A 19,599-nucleotide genomic window follows, 5' to 3' on the forward strand; every position below is an offset into this window, starting at 1 on the left:
TTAAATACTAGCCAAGTGTGGTGATGTGTGCCTGTAGTCCCAGCTACTCAGGAGGCTGAGGAGGGAGGATCATGTGAGCCTAGGAGGTAGAGGCTGCCATGAGCCGTGATTACACCACCGAACTCTAGCCTGTGCAACAGAGTGAGATCCTGTCTCAAAACAAAACAAAACAAAAAAAAAAAAAAAAAAAAAGGAGTGTTTTGAGAGCCAGGGTTCACATCTGACCCAGGAATCTAACTCCACACCTTCCTCTCATCTTTCCTTCCCATCTTTCCTCTTTATAACTGGTGGTATTTGTGTCCCACCTATGTCCCTCTGCAGTCACTGTTCTCGTATGTGCTGTCTGAGCACGACTGTGGGTGCCTGTGACTCGAACTCAGGGATTCCTCTCAGCCTATGTGCAGCAGACTTGAAACGCAGACCCAATGCCCTCTAGGAGCTGCCCTCAGCCAATAATGAATGGGAGCTGACATATAAATACCCACGCTTCCTTGCCCTTCTGGTGGGGCAACACTGAGGTGTATTCCACATCATCTCCTAGAAATCCATAAGCCCTAGTTGCCCACAGCAGTAACCTGCACATGAACATAGCCTGTAGTGGCTTCCTTCTCTTCCCTAACTCACTTTCCCACTCCTGTCAGCACTTTCTGGGTACCTGCCAAATAAACCACTTGCACCCAAATACTTGTCTCAAGGTCAGCTTCTGGGGATGTCCGGCCCAAGACATTCTTCATATGCAAGAAACATGTTTGAGTGAGGGACTGACAGCCCAATTAGCCAAGTCATGATGGGAAAGAGGTCATGGCCACTTGTGTGACTCTGTGTGCAGTGAGCTTCGCTATTTGCACAACAAGCACATGCTATACTCAGCCCAGACCCCAAACCACAGATGGGCACCATTTGCTGCACGAGGACATTGTGTGAACAGGTAAAAATGGGTCAAGACAAATCCATCTTTCTTGGCAAACAACTTATTATGTCATTCTTCCTGTGAGGATCAGAAAGATCATTTTCAAGCATGAAGGTTAATGCATTATTTGTCAAAGAATGTATTATCATCTAGAATGTGTCTGTGACAACTTAGGTCCAGCAGCTTGCTAATGTCTATCATCAAATGGCTGATGAAGGAGAGCCAGCATTTGTTGAGCATTTATGATATCTAACATAAGAGAGCATTTATGATATCTAACATAAGAGTATTAACTAATTTAATCCTCACATCAATCTTACAGAGTAGGCACCACTTCTCTCCACAGTTTTCAGCTGAGGAAACAAGCAGAGGGAGGTGAAAAACTCATCCAAACTCACAGAGCTAGGAAGGAAAAGAGACAGGACACAAACACAGGCAGCCTAGCTGTGAGCCTTCACTCTAAACCATGCTATGGCTCTGCCATCTGTGGTATGCCTGTGTTGATAAGCCTGTTCTCAAAAGTCTGTTTATTTAACTGCACGCTACAGGATTAAAAGAATATCAAGACTGTGTTGCGAAGCATTGCTTGAAACCTAAGTCAAAGCCCAAATGTAATGTCCTCATCTTCCAAGTTTAAGAAATCTTATTTTGATACTCAAGCAACCCCTAATTAAGACAGAAGCCATCAGCTGAATGAAGAGAACATTATGTGGAGATGAGAATAATAGATTTCTTTTTTTTTTTTTTTTTTTGAGATGGAGTTTCGCTCTTGTTGCCGAGGCTGGAGTGCAGTGGCGCGATCTTGGCTCACTGCAACCTCCACCTCCTGGGTTCAAGCGATTGTCCTGCCTCAGCCTCCCGAGTAGCTGGGATTACAGGTGTGCACCACCATGCTGGCTAATTTTGTATTTTTAGTAGAGACGGGTTTCATCATGTTGTTGTTGGTCAGGCTGGTCTCGAACTCCTGACCTCAGGTGATCCACCCACCTCGGCCTAACAAAGTGCTGGGATTACAGGCATGAGCCACCGCGCCCAACCAGAATAATAGATTTCAAACTGACAGCTCTTTATACTTTTCAAAGCACTCTTACTATTCTTTTCCATTTGATCCTCTTAAGGCAAAAATGATTACCTTTTTTTACAAATGAACAAACTAAGACTCAGAGAGGCTAGGTGGCTTGCTCAGTGCCACAGCAAGTTAGAAGTGTGCTTAGGATTGAATTCCAGATCTCAGAATTAGCCCAGTGCTTCTTCCCTACAGCACAGAGAAGCATCAGCCAAGCCTATATGTATGAATCTGGAGTCAGCATTCTAAGTGTTAGATATTATCTTCAACGAAGCAACAGCTATCGTCTACTTCAACTACATACTGCTTCCTTTACTGTGGACCCAATAAGTACCCTACCTTTCTATTTTATTTTAATTTTTAAAATTTATTTAACTTTCTAGAGACAGGGTCTTTGTTGCCCAGGCTGGTGTGCGGGGGTGTGATCATAGCTCACTGCAACCTCAACTCCTGGGCTCAAGGGATTCTCCCTCCTCAGCCTCCTGAGTGGCAGGAACCACAGGCACATGCCACCATGCCCAGCTAAGTTTTAATTTTTTTTGTAGCAACAGTGTCTTGCTATGTTGCCCAGGCTAGTCTTGAACTCCTGGTCTCAAGCGATCCTCTCACCCTGGACTCCCAAAGTGCTGGGATTACAGACATAAGCCACTGCGCCTAGCCCACTTATTCATGTTTTTTTTTTTTTTTTCTTTTAAGAGACGGAGTCTTGCTCTGTCACCCGGGCTGGAGTGCAGTGGCACAATCATAGCTCACTGTAGCCCCCAACTCCTGGGCTCAAGTGATCCTCTTGTCTTAGCCTCCCAAGTAGTTGAGACTATCCATAGGCACGTGCTGCCATGCCCAGGATCTCACTTTGTTGCCCAGGCTGTCAACCTCCCTTTTAGATTTGAAGTCCTTTCAGGAGAGAAACTGAGTTTCCTTCCTGAACTTGAATGTTGGGTCCTCCCGAGGATGGCCCCCTACTGCTCTCTGCTTCTATCCTTGGGTTCCATGAGCAAAAACTAGGCCTGGACCAGCTGTCCCGCTAGGCGGGATTCCTAAAGACCTACCAGGAAACAGAGAAGGCAAAGGCAGAAGAAGACATAAGAAGTGGGACAACTCTACTCCTTGTCCATTCAAATTCAAAAAGGTCTCTTCTCTTTGTACAAACCACATAAACCCAGTGCTCATTGCAAGATAATTCTTATCAATGAGGGTGGCTGGGTTGGGTATCTTGAGGTCTGAGAGTCAGACATGAGCCAAGTGGGAGGGCAGTGAATGCAGCTCCTTCTCAGGAGGGTAGCTGCAGAGGCTGGGGCCCTGTCAGCAAGGCTGGAAGTGTCTCTTTAAGGCTTGAGCTCACTGATTCTGGGAGCACAGAGCCAGCCTGGGAGAAGGCAGGGGCCTACAGTTTATTTTATTTGACATTTTTCAACGTCAGGACACTTCAGAGCCAAAGAGGAAACGAATCCCATCTGTTCTGAGCCCCCAAGCACAGTTCAAGAGGACAGGCTGGGGAGCGGAGGAAGGGGCAGTGAAGAGAAAAATAAGAAGACTGGAACATCCAGCCACACACACAGGGCAGGAAGCAACCTGATGAGAGAGCCAGGGTGTGGCAGAAGTTGCCAAGGAATCCTTCTGTTCCCGACACACACTTACAGCGCTCACTCAAGATGGAGCCTGCTGACTCTGTCTAAGGCCCTGTGGCCCTTGGCATAGGTTGCGGGACAGCAGTCCTGTCAGGGCTGTGGACCTCACACCTCTATGTAACGTGAAGGGCACCCTCTGGAGTTGTGGGACTTGGCAGTAGTGTTACTGCATTGGCCTGCAAGTCCCCATCCATTACTGCCACCCAGCTCAGACACAGCTCACACATTCACATACACAAAAATGGACACATTGAGAGGGAAACCCACGTTAAAGTAGGGAGAAGATGGAGGGCCCTCTGACCTCCTCCCACCAGGCACGTGTGGCTTCTATACTCAGTGCCTGCATCCACTTCTGTATGGGTACCCATCCTCTATTCCCCTCCCACTCCAATGGATGCCAGGGATGGAAGGACAGATGGCTGTGAAACTTATCTTCTTATTTAGATTAAATTCCAGACCTTCCTATTTTTAGAAAAACAAATTCCTTTTGTGTTTTCAAGTGGTAAAAATGGCCCGAGCTGTCATCTAGGACAGTCAGCAGCCAACTCGAAGTTGTCTGCAGTGTCATGATTTGGATATTACCCTGGCGAGACTACTTCTAGTGTCAAGCAGGTGATCAGTCTAGGTGCCAAATCTTAAGAGGATCATTGACGTCTTGAGAGCTTCCAGAGGAGGGTGACCAGGACAATGAAAGTTTCGAAAAACTGGGTCATTTAAGAAAGTACTGAAATAAGCTAGGGACTTTTTCTTTTTCTTTTTGTTCTAGAGAATATTTGAGCTATATTAAGAACATGTTGAAATATTTGGATGAAGAGTTACACCCTTATTCTATTTTTCCCAGATGACAGAATTTGAATCAATAGGTAGAAGTTACAGCGAAGCAGATTTCAGCTAAATATTTAGAAACTTTCTTATAACTTAATTCTATATGATATGGAATAAGCTTCCCATCGTTGTGCCTATGCAAGCCAAGGATGAAAGACTGTCTGTCAGGGATACTGTAGATAAGATTATTGTACTAGATAGGAACATGGACTAGTCTAAAATTACTGAGAAGCTTTAGAAAAATGTGGCTTTCTGGGTAGCAGACATTCTGCATTGGTAAGTCTGAGGCTTAGAATTTGTATTTCTAAAAAACCCCATCAGCTATAAAACTCTTAGAAGAAAATGTAGGGGAAAAGCTGCATGGTGTTAGATTTTGCAATGATTTCTTAGATATGACACTCAAAGCACAGCCAACAAAAGAAAAAAAATAGATAAACTGGATTTCATCAAAATAAAAAGCTTTTGTGCATCAAAGGATACATCTACAGAATGAAAAGGAAACCCAACCCACAGAATAAAGAAAATATCTCCAAATCATATATGTGATAAAAGGTTCATATCTAGCATATATAAAGAACTCTTAACACTCAAAAAGAAAATAAACAACACAATTTAAAAATGGGCAAAGGACTTGGATATCTCTCCAAAGAAGATGTGCAAATAGCTAATAAGTACATAAAGATGCTCCATATTACTAATCACTAGAGAAATCAAAACCACAATGAGATAACCACTTCACCTCCATCAGGATGGGTTTTTTCTTTTTTTGAGTTGGAGTCTCGCTCTGTCGCCCAGGCTGGGGTGCAGTGGCACAATCTTGACTCACGGCAACCTCCGCCTCCTGGGTTAAAGCAGTTCTCCTGCCTCAGCCTCCCGAATAGCTGGTATTACAGGCACGCACCACCATGCCAGCTAGTTTTTGTAGTTTTGGTAGAGATGGGGTTTCACCATGTTGGCCGGGGTGGTCTCCAACTCCTGGCCTCAAGTGATCTGCCCGCCTCAGCCTCTCAAAGTGCTGGGATTACAGGTGTGAGCCACTGTGCCTGGCCTGGATGGCTATTATAAATACAAACAAAACAGAAAATAGTAAGTGTTGGGGAGAATGTGGAGAAATTAGAACCCTCATTCATTGCTGGTAGAAATGTCAAATAGTGCAGCCATTGTGGAAAACGGTATGGCGGTTCCTCAAAAAACAAAACAAAACAAAAAAACCACACATAGAATTACCATATGATACAACAATTCCATTTCCAGGTATATACCCAAAAAGAACCGAAAGCAGGGACTTGAATAATATTTGGACACTAATGTTCAGAGCAACATTCTTCACAATAGCCAAAAGGTGGTAACAACCCATGAACAGATGAATGGGTAAACAAAATGTGGTGTATACATACAACAGAATAGAGTTCAACCTGAAAAGAGAATGAAATTCTAATGCTACAACATAAATGCTCCCTGATGACATTATGCTAAGTAAATAAGCCAGTCATTCAACAACAACAACAACAAAGACTGTATAATTCAACTTATAAGGGTTACTTAGAGTAGTCAAATTCATAGAGACAAAAAGTAGAATGGTGGCTCCCAGGAGCTGAAGGGAGGAGGAAAGGGAAGCTACTGTTTAATGGGTACAGAGTTTCTCTTTGGGGAGAAGACAGAATTCTGGAGATGGACGTGATGGTGGTCACACAGCAGTGTGAATGTACTGAATGCCACTAAACTGTACACTTTAAAATGGTTAACATAAAATGGTAAATTTTATGTTATATACATATTACTGCAATTTTAAAAAATAAATCCTTTTTAAAAAACATGTATGATTATTCCGGTAGCAGCATCAGAGTCACTTTCTTCCTTCTAGTTTGCTGACTTCAGTTTGAAGAATTTGCCTTCTTTGGTTTGCTGACTAATGACCTGAAAGGGGCCTGGTCACTGGAGGGAGTAGGGAGAGCTGACTTGAGACTGAACAGGGGCTTGGGAAGAGCCGTCAAAGGGATGATCCCCCCACAGATAAACAGAGTGTGGAGAAAGCGCCAGAATTACTGTCATCTTTTATGGCTCACTCGGATAGCTTGGAGCCGATTATGTCACCCAGTGGGGAAAGATCAGCTTTGCTGCTGGCCCAGTGCTGGGAGCTCTTGGGAGGTAGGAAAGTAAATTGCAGTGGGCCGAGGCTGATGGGTGGGCAGGGGTGTTGCAGTGTGGCTGAGGGGGGAAGCGCTGAAGCTATCCCTACAGGGAACAGTCCTACCCCTTTTATGACTAGAAAAACAGCTTTTTAAGAAATAGGACATTTTCTAAATTATAACATCTAGATGGGAACCACAGTGGGGATGAGAAGACCAACAGGAGGCTGAGCAATGACAGCTCAGGTTTGCATGTTCACTTAAAGAGTCGCTGGAATCCAGGTTGCCCTGTTACTAATGAAAACAACAGCAACACTTAACCATGAAAACACATAATTGAGGAGTGACTGTTTACATTAAATTACTGGGGATTATAAGTTGATTCCCTTCAACTCTGACTTCTCAGATGGCCATGTTTACAGTCCCGGCAGGGAAGTTAACAAACTCGTGTTAAGGGTTACTGCTAACTGAAGGTTGACCATAAAAAATGCATGTGAAATGATCTTGTAAACTAGCATCACAGTTTACAGTAAGGTCCACTTTATGGATATTGCCATGCCAACAATTGATTCTGTGTTCCCCATGCAAACTCTAGGCTTCCCAGGGCTTACAGCTGGGGGCTGTGCAGGGAAGGCAAGTTCTTATTCATGCTAGTCTCGGTGAACTCTAATTTTTAAAAAATGGATTCGGGAATACACATCCTGTCCAGAGGGAAGAGGATAAAGCAAGGGTGTTAGAGTGGGGATGAAGGGGGTCTTTCCTACCCTTTCCCCCTGCATTCCATGCCCCCACACCCTATTATCTATGCCCCCAGGATTGACCAGCTGCTACTAGATCTGTCTTTGCTGCTGATTCTGAGTGAGTGGGACTCTGGTCAGACTACACACCCCTGATGGTAAGAATCATGTTCTCTCCATCAGTCTGGGACTCTAATAACAACAAAAATAATAATAGCAACAAAAATAATAGCTATAATTTAGTGAGCATTTACAATGAGCCAGGAATTATTCTAAGTACTTTACATATATTAACCCATTGAATCCTCATCATAACCCTGAGATAAGTTCTACTATTATCTGCATTTGACAGATAGACAAATGAAACAAAGCCTGGGGAGGTGAACTAGTTTGCTCAAGCTCATACAGCTAGTTAAGAGCCGGAAGTCCTGCCACCTTCCTCAGACTGGGACGTCTCCAAGCAGGGCTGCTGTACCTTCCAACACTTGGGGTATTTTCTGCCATGGACATCAGGTGGGTTGGTGGGGTGAAGGGCTCTCAGAGGGATCTCGTTTCCATCAGTTTGGGAGCTATGCTGGGCAGGGGTCCCGTCACCTCCATCAGTCTGGGAGCTGTGCTGGGCAGGGGTCCCATCACCTCCATTAGTCTGGGAGCTGTGCTGGGCAGGGGTCCTATCACTTCCCCTGTCTGGGAGCTCCCTAGGGTCTGGGGCTATGGTCCTTCTAACACATGGGGGACTTTCTAAAGACTCAGCCCCACAGGGCTTGCGCCACCCTCTGCACCCTCCTGGGATTCTCAGAGGAGGGCAGTGACCTGACACTTCCTCAGGCAGTCCCTGGCAGCTTCCTAGGGCAGAGGCTGTGTGGAGCAGCTCCTCACACACCTTGGCTCTCCTTCCTGCCCAGCACAGGCCTCTGACCACAGAAGGAGCTCAGGATCTGTGCATTGCATAGCTTTTCTCCGGTCCCAGCTCCAGGCTGGCGGATCTGAGCATGAGCGAGAGGTTGGGCTGGCCCCTGGGATTTAACAGGCAGTAAACAACTCCATTCATGCGTCAGTTGTTTTGCTCCAGAGCAGCCTCATCAGCTGGACAAGCCCTAACCAGATCCCTCCAAGTTCTCCGCAGGGGTGGAGATGGGGGTGGGGAACAGTGGATGGCCTGGAGCTTGGCTTTTCCGAGGAGAGGCTACTTTCCACTCCCTTGAAGTCTGGGATTTTTACTGGGGAGAGGCAGGCCCTGGCAGTAAGATATTAAGTCCCTGAGAAGGAAGGGAAGGGGTGCTGCTGCTACTTGTATGGCCCCTTGGCGGAGGAGGGTACCAGCAAACCAAGAAGGGAGAGTGGAAGTGGCAGTCGGCTGAGAGGTGCTCCAGAGAAGCTTCCAGAACCACTGCCTCTCTCTCCTGTCTCTGGGCTTGGAAGAGTTGGCCAGGATCCCCCTAAGCCCCCAGCACTTCATTCTTCCTATCCTCTCTTCTATCCTCCCAGACCAGAAGAGGACAGCAAGAAGGAAGTGCTGGGGGCTTGGGGTCCTGGCCAACTCTTCCAAGATTGGAAGGCATAGGAACAACTCTGTCAATTAAGGCAGCAAAATATAAGAAGATGAGGGTCCCTGTAGGGCAAAAGGCAGGAAAGAAGGATTTGACATGCTGGGTGGGGATTAGGAAGTTGCATGATTGGTAGAAGGTTTGCACGGGAAGAAACCCAAGGAGCAGAGACTGAGGACCACAGGGGTGGGATAGGGAACTGAGGGGTTAGGAACCCCTGGCAAAGGAAGTGGAGCTACTGCTGCTACTCACTGTTTGACTAGCGATTTCACCCACAAGCTCTCATTTTCTCTTCTTAGGTAGACAGATACGATGTTAATAACCTTTTTGGCTTTTTTTTTTTTTTTTTTTTGCAAATGGGAAAGCAGATTTAGTTGTCCAGGGTCTACACAGAGTTCGCATAAGAGCTGGGAATAAAATGCTTTTCCAAGGCTCTTTGAGTCAGTTTATTGAGGACAAAGAGCCAGGGAGGAGGGTGACAGAATGACAGCTACAGAGACCAATGAGAGGGGGGCGCCTTCATTGACCAATCAGCTCCTCGGATGTAGGCCCTGCCCACACCACACCCAAGTCTAGAATAAACCACATCGAATTTCAGAGGCAATCACAAAGTGTACACAGCACACTTTTGTGTGCTTTCATCGCAGCACAGCAAACCAAAACCCCTGTTTTGGGTTCCACTCCACTTTTAAGGCATCCCATCCCAGTGGTCTTTCCATCATCCTCCGCCGCCATCCAAGAAGCCCCTGCGCTTACCCGGTAGTGATGTCGTCATCCTCCGTCATGGTCTTGCCCATGAGGTCACTGTCGCTCATGTAGCCGGACTTGAGGTCCACCTCATCCGAGTCCAGGGATTCGACCAGCTCCAGGCGGGAGATATGGCTGAGCTTGCTGGGGCTGCGCATGGGCATGGTGTGGGAGTAGTGGGCCCGCTCCCCGTGCATGTACCAGGCGGGCGTCCCCTCCGAGCGGCAGCTCCCACCCACAGAGGGCGCGTCACCAGCCTGCAGCCGCGGACTGGACTGGCCATAGCGCCATGACAGAGGGGACGAGCGGTTGGAGAGGCTGGACACGCTGCGTGGGTTGGCGTCATCGCTGTCATAGCAGGTCGTCTCCAGGGAGCTGGGTGGAGAGCAGAAGACATTACTTAGTCCTTGGCACAGCCGCTGTGTGCCCTGTCCCCTCACACACACCCCAGCAATGCCTCCCCTCCACCCACAGGCCCTCTCACCTCCTCCCCACCTGCCCAAGCTCCACCTCCTCCATGAGGCCTCTGATTGTGTGTTACCTTTGTGATACGTTATCTGTTTGACAAAGGAAATGATCTTAAGTGGCTAGGGAAGAAATCCTGTATACTGTTAAGAGCCTAGATTGTGTAATATGACCTGGGTTTGAATTCTTTTTTGCTATTTGTTAGTAAATGAGCTCAAGGAAAGTAAATAACTAAAGCTTCAGTTTCCCCATCTGTACAATGGGGATAATGGCATAACATCTACCTTATAGAGTTGTAAGGATCACATATGTACAGACAGAACACATTGCCTGGTATATGGAAGGGGTCAACAGATCTGGAGGCAAGTGGGAAAGACTGGTCACTTGAGCTTAGAAGGCCTTGATCATTTTGTTAATGGTGTGTCCATCACCTCTCTTCTATTAATTAGCTGAGGGCTAGCTGATTCGCAAACATCAGATACAGGAAAGCTGAAGAAGAGTGCAGAGAGTATAGGAAAAGCTTTGGGAATCTGGGATGTATGGCAGGTCCCCAGTAAGACTGGTCCAAGCCACAGGCCTAGGGCAGCAGGGGAAGTAGAGCCTCCCCAGAGAATAGGAGCAGCCTTAACTGGACAAAGGAGAGGACACAGGGAACCGGACATGGGGGTGAAGCCAAATGTCCGGAGTCTCAAGCCTCAGGCCCTGCTAGACCAGGCCAAGGGAGCAATGCCCAGGTTAGTGCTGGATGGCCTGAGACTAGGGGAGCCTGGGGGCCTAGGGAAGGAGATAGCGCCATGCGGGCTGCAGAGAGGAAATACAACTGGAATCTGGTTGAAGGGATGGTTTGGACTTGGGTTCAGACTGAGACCCATAATTCCATCTGGCCTAGCAGTGGGGCCAGCCCAAATCAGCCTTAGGCAGGGTCTCCATAACTTATCCTAACTTAAGCCAGACAGGACTAAGTAAGCAAAACGGGGTTTGGTGGCCAAGAAAGCTGGGGCAACTGAGGCAATCTGTGGCTGGACATGAGTTACATGAGCCCAAGCAATCATTGCTCTGTGAACACATCCATTGCTTAGCCACTTTGGGGGCTGGAATGGGAGTGGGACATTGATTTTTCCATTCTGGTTTCTGTCAAGTTCCTTGAAAAGAAGAAAAATTTCCAAAGTTGTCTCTATTGGACCTGAGAAAATACGGTCTTATTTTCTAAGCAGCAGAACTTGAGGGATCCAAACGCTCTTGAAACTGAGTGTGCTGGGGTCCTGGCAGTAGTCCTGTGGGCAAGATGGGGGAGGCCCTGGCCAGTCAGGGCAATCAGTGGCAGCTGCTTCTGGCCCTCTGGGGGGCTTCCTGACCGGGTCCATGCCCAGCCGCTCCCCTCCTGGCCCTGCCAACTCTGTTTACTTATTTATTCATTTTTGAGACAGGGTCTTACTCTGTTGCCTAGGCTGGAGTGTAGTGGTGCAAACACGGCTCACTGCAGCCTTGACCTCCCAAGCTCAAGTGACCCTCCTGCCTCAGCCCCAAAGTAGCAGGGACGACAGGCACACATGAGCACATCCGGCTAATTTTTGTATTTTTTATAGAGATGGGGTTTTGCCACGTTGTCCAGGCTGGTCTCGAACTCCTGAACTCAAGCAATCCTCCCACCTCAGCCTCCCACAGTGCTGGGGTTACTGGTGTGAGCCACTGCACCCTGCTTCTGGCAGCCCTTTAGGAACCCCTTTGTGTTTTGCAGCTCTGCCTCATACAGTGTCTTGTTTCGGCTTCTAATTACCATGGACCTAGACATCATATCTCCTTGGACAGAAACGGACGTTCCCCGAAGCCAGAGACTGTAGTGATGGTGCGACTTTGCCTGCCTTGCTCACTCACTATTGTATTTCAGCACTTTGCATGGCACCTGGCCTGCAGCTGGTGCTCAAGAATGAATCAAAGAGGAGCAAACCCACGATGGATGTGTGAGTAAAAAGCAAGGAAGTTCTCATCAGAAAACTCAGTCCAGCGCCCTATGCAGTAAGTGCTTGATAAAAGCAAGCTGACCTTGACCATGGGATGAGACACAGGAGGCAGAGGATGATGCTAACCATACTAAGAGGGTGGCGGGGATCTCCAGGGGAGGTGGTTTGGGTAGTTAGCCTACACCACAGTTATATATTAGTGTGGAAGTGAGGGCTGCACTCAGCATCTGGGTTCCTCAATTCTATTCCTGGCCTGCCCGTTTAGTTCTTTGTACTAAAAGTGCCTCTTCCCCTATTCCACAGCTCTCTCTTTTTTTTTCAGTTCCCCCAAACACATCTCTAGACCTAAGCTGGTGGGGGGATTCTAGCTCAAATCCTCAGTTCTTGAATTCCAGCCCTGCACCCACCCTTAAGGCTTGCCTTTCTCTGGGGAGGACACAGTTTCATTTCCTCTCCAGCCACAGTCTGACCCAGACTCTCCTCGCTGGGGGAAATGAACCAGTAGAAATAGAGGAAGCAGCACAGGAGTAAAGGCTTCTGAAAAGGAATGGAATCCAGTTATCCTGGGAGTTCCTGGGTGAAAACAGCTTTGTAGGAAGCACACACTGGACTATAAGCTCCGAGGATGAAGCTTGTGTGTGTTCTGGGGAGCCAGTGCCCAGCACTGTGCCTGGCACACAGCTGGCATGGGTTCTGAGCATGCTGAGTACAGAACCCACCCTTATCAGCCAGCGTGACTCTGGCAGGTGCCTCCCTGCCCCCAGCCTCATTCTCTAACCCAGGGAGTATGTATATATCCTGTCTACTTCCAGGGTTAAGGGAAGGGCTCATTGATAGAAAGCTGTTTAAAAAGTAAAAGAGCCGGCAGGGCATGGTGGCTCACACCTGTAATCCCAGCACTTTGGGTGGCTGAGGTGGGTGGATTACCTGAGGTCAGGAGTTCTAGACCGGCCTGGCCAACATGGTGAAACCCCGTCTCTACTAAAATACAAAAATTAGCCAGGTGTGGTGGCACACACCTGTAGTCCCAGCTACTTCGGAGGCTGAGGCAGAAGAATCGCTTGACCTGGGAGACAGAGGTTGCAGTGAGCTGAGATCATGCCAAGGCACTCCAGCCTGGGAGACAGAGTGAGACTCTGTCTCAAAAAAAAAAAAAAAAAAAAAAGAGCCATAAAAGTTAAAAAGTCAGGGAATCATTGTTTTGGCTATCAATGTGGAACAGGAATAATATAAACCAAAGCCTAAGAGAGGAAGTGGCTCTAGGTCCACAGTAAACAGAAAAACCAGCTCTGGGGCTCTTGGTTCCTTTCCTATAAATGGAGGCAGAAACCAGAGGCCCTAGACTCTCCCCCTAAACCAGTCAGCATTATGCAAAAGGCTTGATTGAAGCCTCCCCTTTCCCATTAGAAGCAGAAAACCAATAGCGCCTGCCTAGGGTCAAGCTGTCCGGCTTAACGGAGGGGCTGGGGGCTGGGGGCTGGCTGCTCTGAGTCAGTGGCACCAGGAGGCTGGAGCTGCTACTTCTCTCCTACTTCTGTGAGTGAGTCATTTGGGGTGGGGCCCTCTCAGCAACTAAGCACTTTCTGGTGTCTTTGGCATGAGGCTGGTGGGTGACTTGGTGCTGAGAGATGTTTCAACAATTTCCTTGGATGGGGGAAGGCAGATGTCCAAGATTTCATCCGCTGGGTCCTAAACTGATGAGCCAAGCTCTGCCAGATCCCTGCTTCACTTGGGCTCTTGCTGGGGGCTTGGGGCTATGAGGGATGGCGGTAAGGGACAGATGTAAGGGGGTCCTGGAGCCCCCACTACCCACATTTTCCCAGGACTTCCTTGGTCACCTCCCTTTCAGTAGTCAGGGTTCTGCTGGCCTGAGCAGAGGTAATCCCCAGAGGGTTTTGATTTATCTTACCATTTAAAATATTCGAGATGTCTGGGAGTAAAGGGCTGAGTGTCCAAGACGTGGGCATGGGCTGGGGATAGGGGGAGTAGTACAAGGAAGGAGAAGGAGAAGGGTCATCTAAGCAGGAAGAACTAGAGCCAATGGCTGAAAGCTACTGAAGACTCAATGCAGTTCCACATCGGAGTCGTTGCAATCCCACAATGCACTGGGGTGACTGAAAGCTAGTGAGTTGGCTGGGCGTGGTGGCTCACGCCTGTAATCCCAGCACTTTGGGAGGCCAAGGCGGGTGGATCACTTGAGGCCAGGAGTTCGAGACTGGCCTGGCCAACATGGTGAAACCCCATCTCTACTAAAAATACAAAAATTAGCTGGGCGTGATGGCACACGGCTGTAATCCCAGCTACTCGGGAGGCTGAGGCAGGGGCAACAGAGTGAGACTCTGTCTTTAAAAATAATAATAAAATAAAATAAAAAGCCTATGTTAAAAATAAAAAAAGAAAGGTAATGAGTTCTTTGTCATTGGTGGTATGTAAATATGTTCATGGGTGTGGTCCCATCCTCAGAATCCCAAATGGCCACACCCTGGGCTAAACAAAGTCCTTTTCCACTGCCCCTGTGTCCCAACTTTGCTCTTAATTTTCCGGAATCTACTTCCAGTCTAACTGGGGAGGCTTCCTAGCCCTCACACAGCCTTCCTGCCCCACACCCCCCATGATTTCCCAAACTGGCTGTCTGTTCTCCCTCCCGCTGTCCCCAGAGCTTAGCCCAGCCCTCTGCCCCACTTGGAGCTGACAGCATGAGCTCATCTGGGCAGTCCAAGGAGCCAGCAAGGGAAATTCTGAGTCACAGCAGAGCCTGTGGCCAGGACTTTGCTCCAGAGAGAGGTGCCGTGGGAGGGCTGAGTGCCCCACGCAGCTGGAGGCTATGAGGTCTCTGCAGGGAGTGGGCTAGGGGGACACACCTACCAGGGCATGGAGCTGGGTGACACTGTGTGGGCCCTGTTGAACACTCAAGCCTCCCTCAGTGGCTGGTAGAAGAGGCCAGGGGGCACCTAACTGACACAAGAGTGAAAAGACCCAGGTGTTGAGAAGGGAATTGATTCTAGAACCCTAGTTTGATGGAGACTTAGGAACAGGAAGAGAGCATTTAGTAAACCTTCTCTTGACAGATTGAGGAGACAGAGGTCTAATGAAGGAGATTGACTATCAAAGATCACACATTGAGCTGTGTAATGCCTTCCACTTCCTGGCTCCTAGGCTAGTGATTTTCAAGCCGATTTGCTGAAATGAAATGAAATGCTCAGGCCCAAGCAGATAGAAGACAAAGCCAAGCTTCTGTTGTTGAGATAAATGGATTTCCTCCTCCTTCTGCAGTGGCTCCATGCATCAGGCCACCTGGCTGACATGGCAGAGGTGTGGAGGGACCCGGGGGCCCTGCCCTCCAGAATGGGGTGGAGAGCCAGGAAGGCAGAGGGCATGACCTTCTCTGCAGCTCAAGCTTACCTGTGAGTCACCTGGGACCCTCGCAGGCTGGACATGGTCTCTTCCAGGTTCTGCCGGAGATCCAGGACATTCTGCACTGTCCTCTTTCTCTGGGACTCTGGGTCTGGGAGGGAGAGAAGGAAGAGCTGGGTGAGTGAAGAGGACTTAGTGCTGGGATCCTGGGGATCAGGAAGTGGAGATTGACAGTGTCCCCAGGAGACTAGTCCCTGGGCCATGATAGTCACCTCCCTCCTCCCTTTCCCAAAGACAACCAACAGAATGGGCCCTCTCAAAGGCCCTGGACATGTGCCATTGAGCCCTCTGAACCCCAGACCCTGGCAAGGGCTACAGGCATGGCTTTCTGTGTCTGTGCACTCCTTCCAGAGCCCCCAAGTAACTGCCTCTACCTCTGGCTTTGTTTTGGGGAGGCCCTGCTTCTCACAGCAGAGGTCCTGGGCAAGAGTTCTCGTGGTTGAGATGAGCTGGAACATCTGCCTGAAAGCCCCTCTCCAGGGTTGTGCTGGTAAATGTTTAACAACTGGCTCCCAGAGGAAGGGGACACTGATGTGTAGTGTTTGCCAATTTCCCTGGTATAAAGCCTCCTATCATGGCCACTTTCAATCTACCAATCTGATGTCACTGACCACAGAGTTAGGAAGAGGTGCTAACAATTGGCTCTGGGGAACTGGTACAAGCTGGCTTCGGCACACCTAAGCCCAGGCACTGACTGGTAATATCTGGGGTTGCTCTATGGGGTCCCAGGAAGTTAGTTCAGATATAGTCTCCTAAAGGTGAGGTGGCTGGTGGGAGGTAGAAGGGATGAGCAGTCATTTTCTGGAGCTTGAAGTGAGCTCTGGGCAGTCCCCACACAAGTGGTGCAATCCTGAGTGAGGAGGACGCATGGGTGTGGCCCAATCCTCAGAATCCCAAATCACCAAGAGCCATTGTATTCAACCCTGGTGTCCAGATATTAGCCTGGACAGATGAGAATCTACAACAGCAAACAGGGTGAAAATAATGTCCAAATGACTGAGAGGTGCTTGAGCATGAAGGAACTCAAAGAATGTTCTTCCTTCCTTCAGTTCATCCAATGAATCTTTATCAAGCACTTACTCCACATCAGGCACCACCCTGGGCCCTGAGGACAGTATAATGAAGAGAAGCTGGCCCTGCCCCATGGCTTATCTTTCATTTTGGGACCTAAAGTCATGAATGGAACCAAGTCCCCCAGTACCTCCCTAAAAGACAATCTGCAGGAGAGAGTCAGGGAGTGACAGAAAGATGATGGCAAAACAACAGAGAAAACCCAAGAACTCTGGCTCTCCGGGCTGCTCCCTTTTCCCCTCCATCCGCAAGCCTTCTGCCGCTGCTGCAGAGGCCAAACGCCCCCTCAGTCCCTCCTCAGCCCACAGACTCAGCAGGAGTGTAAGGTTTTTTAGCTGCCAAAGGGAACATTTCTGAATCTCTTCAAGAGGTTTTTATTCCCCCAAGACTAAGCTCAGGCCGGCTGGCAGGCAGCTGCTTGACTGTCTTGTTAGGGAGGGGAGGCTGGGTGGGGCGGGCAGGGAGCCTGCATTGCCCTCTCCAGAGCCTTTTGGGCACCTTTTCTGAGAACTAGCTCCACACCCAAGCCCAGCCATCCCTCCTTTCCCCTCCCAGGGGGAGCTTCTCCACCCCCACATCCTCTCATGGTCAGCACCATGAATCCAGGCCTCCATGCTGGTGGCAAGGATCAGGGACAAATGGCAGGCCACCATGCCAGTGGCCTAAGCTCTATCCCCAGTCCTGGCATCACTTCCGTGGCCGCCAATGCCTATTTATCCTGGCAAGTGTCACCTTGTAAGCTGCTCCATGGCTTTAATTGATGGCTTGGCATGAAACACAGACAGGGTCAATTTTTTAGACTCGCCAAGAAATAAAGTTGAATTCTAAAATGCCTATGTGGGGACTAAGAACATGGTGCCAAGGTGTGGGTTTCTGGCCCAGGGTGATGCTTTTTATGGGCTTGGCAGAGATGAGGGACAGGCACACACATCTCCAAGGGGTGTGCATTCCCAAAGAGGAAGGTGATCAGGAGTTACTCAGAGACTTAGAGGCTGGGTGCGGTGGCTCACGCCTGTAATCCCAGCACTTTGGGAGGCTGAGGCGGGCGGATCACGAGGTCAGGAGATTGAGACCATCCTGGCTAACATGGTGAAACCCCGTCTCTACTAAAAATACAAAAAAAATTTAGCCAGGCGAGGTGGCGGGCGCCTGTAGTCCCAGCTACGCAGGAGACTGAGGCAGGAGAATGGCATGAACCCTGGGGGGTGGAGCCTGCAGTGAGCCGAGATCACACCACTGAACTCTAGCCTGGGCGACAGCGAGACTCCATCTTAAAAAAAAAAAAAAAAAAAGGATTACTCAGAGACTTCTGTGTGTGCCAGACCCTTTGCATGCATTATCTACTTGAATCCTTGTAACATTTCTGGGACATTTGTGCTACTGCCCCATTTAACAGATGAGAAAACTGAGACTCAGAGAGAACAAGTAAACTGCCCAAGGTCACACATCTAGCATGTAGCATAAGGCAGAGTTGAGCCCAGGAAGAAACTCATACTTGTCTTGATATATCACAGGGCATCTCTGCACCACTAGCATCAAGCATGGTGACTGCTGTATATAAGGTGCTTAGGCTGCGAGCAGTGGCTCACGCCTATAATCCCAGCACTGTGGGAGGCCGAGGCCAGAGGATCGCTTCAGGCCAGGAGTTTGAGACCAGCCTGGGCAACACAGGGAGACCCTGTCTCTATAAAAAATAAAAATAAAAAAATTGGCCAGGTGGCTCATGCCTGTAATACTAGCTACTTGGGAGGCTGGGGCAGGAAGATCACTTGAGCCCAAGAGTGCAGTGCTGTAATGAACTATGATCACACCACTGTACTCTAGCCTGGGTAACAGAGTGAGACCCTGTTTCAAAAAAAAAACAAAGAAGAAGATGCTTAATGAACATTTCAAGAATGGATGCTACCACAATTTTTTAAAATTTCCAAAAACCCATGAAAAAAAGTAAAGGGATACATACATGTCACATTAGGAAAATGTCTTTTTTTTTTTTTTAAGGAAAAATGTTTAAACCACATAGTAGCCTCAGGAGAGTCATGCTGCATTCCGTAATGCCCCAGATGCTCCCGATGGGAGTCATAGACATCTAGGTCACAGGTTTGACCCTCTTTCTCCATATCTCTTCCCTCAAAGACCTCTATCCTAGCCCCCTTCCTCAATTCCACATCAGCAGAGTGTGGTGGGACTATTTCAGGGCCTCCCAGACTTGCCAAACCACAAGGGTCCTTGAAAGTTGCTTAATCCTGCTGTGTCTCTGGAGAGCTGGGAGGCTGAGGTCCAGGAAGTAGGGACTAGCTGGAGATCACAGAGATGCTAATGGAAGAACACTGGACTCCAGGGAGCTTCCCCACAGGTATAGATTTGGGGCATACAGGGGAGGAGGTTAGGGCAGGGTTTGGTTTCCTTGGGGGTGACCAGGATCTGGTCTCTGCTACCAGGCCAGAGGGGCCCTGCAGAGGCTACACCCTACAACTCCCTCTGTGCCCCAGCAGTGGCCCCTGGTGGCCATCGTGGGTATGCCGCTCTGCTTCTCCAAGGCTCAGCCCAGGGTGGGTCTGGAGGGTTGGGGCTCCTGGTAAGTCTGGCTTCCTCCACATTCCTAGGTGACAGACACATTCCCGGGGTGGTGCAGCCACAGCCCCAGGCCAAGAGGACTTACTTGTGTATAAAGAAAAGAAAGGCCTCCAGAGCTCCAGAGGCTGCAGAGGGGGCCTAGGTTGAGGGGCCAATCTGACATTCACACCCATGACCCTGAAGGTGAATTTTTACATTTTAGCTTAAAAATATGAGTAAGTTACATTTCCAAGGGAATTTACTTCACCTCTCAACCCTCATCCACTCCTGATCTTCACCTTACCCCACCTCTGACCACCAACCCATAACTGAGCTTCACCCCTTTCTCACCATCTCCTGTGAGGGTGAGCATCAGGGATGGGGTGAAGGTATCTAGGGCTTCCGCTACTCTGTGATAATGAGAAAAGTAACCTAAAAGTTCAATGGTTTTTTTTTTTTTTTTTTTTGAGACAGGGTCTCACTCTGTCTCCCGGGATGGAGTGGCATGATCACGGCTCACTGCAGGCTCAACTTCCCTGGTTTTGA

The 19,599-nt window shown here is 48.7% G+C and overlaps 1 protein-coding gene across 5 annotated transcripts in view; it reads right to left on the reverse strand.

The window, feature by feature from the left end:
• Nucleotides 1–19,599, reverse strand: part of NAV1 (neuron navigator 1) — a 287,918-nt gene that overhangs the window by 98,340 nt on the left and 169,979 nt on the right. For all 5 annotated transcript variants that reach the window (XM_030818659.1, XM_012502004.2, XM_030818658.1 and 2 more), the window contains 2 exons: nt 15,418–15,520; nt 9,599–9,964 (listed from right to left, as the gene is read on the reverse strand). In XM_030818659.1, coding sequence (XP_030674519.1) covers nt 9,599–9,964; nt 15,418–15,520 — 469 coding nt within the window. The remainder of the gene's footprint in view (nt 1–9,598; nt 9,965–15,417; nt 15,521–19,599) is intronic.

Source organism: Nomascus leucogenys, chromosome 9 (genome assembly GCF_006542625.1).
Source record: "Nomascus leucogenys isolate Asia chromosome 9, Asia_NLE_v1, whole genome shotgun sequence".
NCBI classification, from domain to species: domain Eukaryota; kingdom Metazoa; phylum Chordata; class Mammalia; order Primates; family Hylobatidae; genus Nomascus; species Nomascus leucogenys.